The sequence below is a fragment of the Sphaeroforma arctica genome (assembly GCF_001186125.1).
Source record: "Sphaeroforma arctica JP610 unplaced genomic scaffold supercont1.7102, whole genome shotgun sequence".
Lineage (NCBI taxonomy): Eukaryota > Ichthyosporea > Ichthyophonida > Sphaeroforma > Sphaeroforma arctica.
Window position 1 is genome coordinate 1 of NW_014033456.1, and position 1,360 is coordinate 1,360.

At 44.5% G+C, this 1,360-nt stretch overlaps 1 protein-coding gene across 1 annotated transcript; it reads left to right on the top strand.

The window, feature by feature from the left end:
* Window positions 1–675: 675 nt before the first annotated feature.
* Window positions 676–928, top strand: SARC_15969 (hypothetical protein; the record flags this gene model as incomplete). Its single annotated transcript, XM_014289919.1, has 1 exon — window positions 676–928. A coding segment is annotated over one exon (253 nt), but the record flags the coding sequence as incomplete, so codon positions are not given.
* Between the last annotated feature and the right edge of the window lie 432 nt (window positions 929–1,360).

Genomic DNA, 1,360 nt, shown 5'->3' on the forward strand with positions numbered 1-1,360 from the left:
GCTTATAGTTAGACTTAAAAGTTGATATAGGTACCCGAAAACAAGTGTCGCGTGTTTTCGCTCCAGACGCAGAATGAATCAATCCTGGTTTGATCTTTGACTGCTGGGTTGAGCCTTGTCTACGAAAAATCCGTGAGAATGTACATCCAGATACAGAGGATTCACACACTGTATGAAGGGGGCGTACGAGCCACAGCGCTATACTACTATTGTACTATAATCTGAACAGCTATATACTAGATTGCAATACAAAAACTATATCAATCAAGCAATACATACCTGAGACTATGAGTACCGTAAGGGACTCCCAAGTTTACATTCAATGAGGTAGATGTACCATATCTCATGTAACTAACTCTACATTCCATGAGGAGTATGTAGAGTTTCAGATACATCTAAACAAAGCAATAGTATATCTAGTGTACCTACATCCACTGAACATGCCCATCTGTGTGCCTGTCCCCTGACATACCGCATTCCAAGTCGTCTTGTGTGTGCATTCAGGACGACCTAAAGTACGATAAGATCATTGACTGCTGCTGTAGGCCCATCTACACGTTCGGTGTATCTGCACCTTGGTACCTATTCACAGTGTCAAGATGTATATCCACGTACACACCACTTACCCCCAAACATCAACTGTCTCCATTGCTTCGCTCTGCGTATCACACACAGGATGACGAGGACTACGATGAGATCATTGACTGCTGGTTCGAGCCCTTACTCAACCCAGACCCACCCGTAGTACCGCCCAGAGGGGTCTACCGAGTTGGAGATGAGCTGACCATCAGTATACGTGTAGTCAACAAAAGTGACTTTGACTTGGCATTCGATAGCGTGTCTCTGGCGATACAGATATACGGCGATGACAACGCCCAGAATGGCGAGGGTGCCAGGGACGGGTTCACGGATTTAGACGTTAGTAAAGGTATCGGCCTGTTGATTTGTTGAGCTTGCGCATTTAGATTCGAGTAAAGATGATCCCTTGGAAGAAGTCTACGAATGTGAGTGTGTGTGTGTGCGTGCGTATATGTGCGTGTGATTGTATGTGTGTACGTGTATGTGTGTGTGTGATTGTTAGTGCGAATGTCCCGTATGAGAGATGAGCTTACATCAGTATATCGGTAGTTAACAACAGTGCCATTGACTTGACATCCGGTACTGAGTCTGCTGTCATACAAAAAATGACGATGTCAGTGTCCAGAATGCCAAGGACTGAATATATATACATATACTTTTTATGCGTGACTTCTCTCTCACTCTTGCAATAACCGAAACTTAAACACGCAGTACCGAATATGTTCAAAGACTCGGATAACAAACCACAATCGGACGATGGGGAAGAAACGGCTCCGTCAAC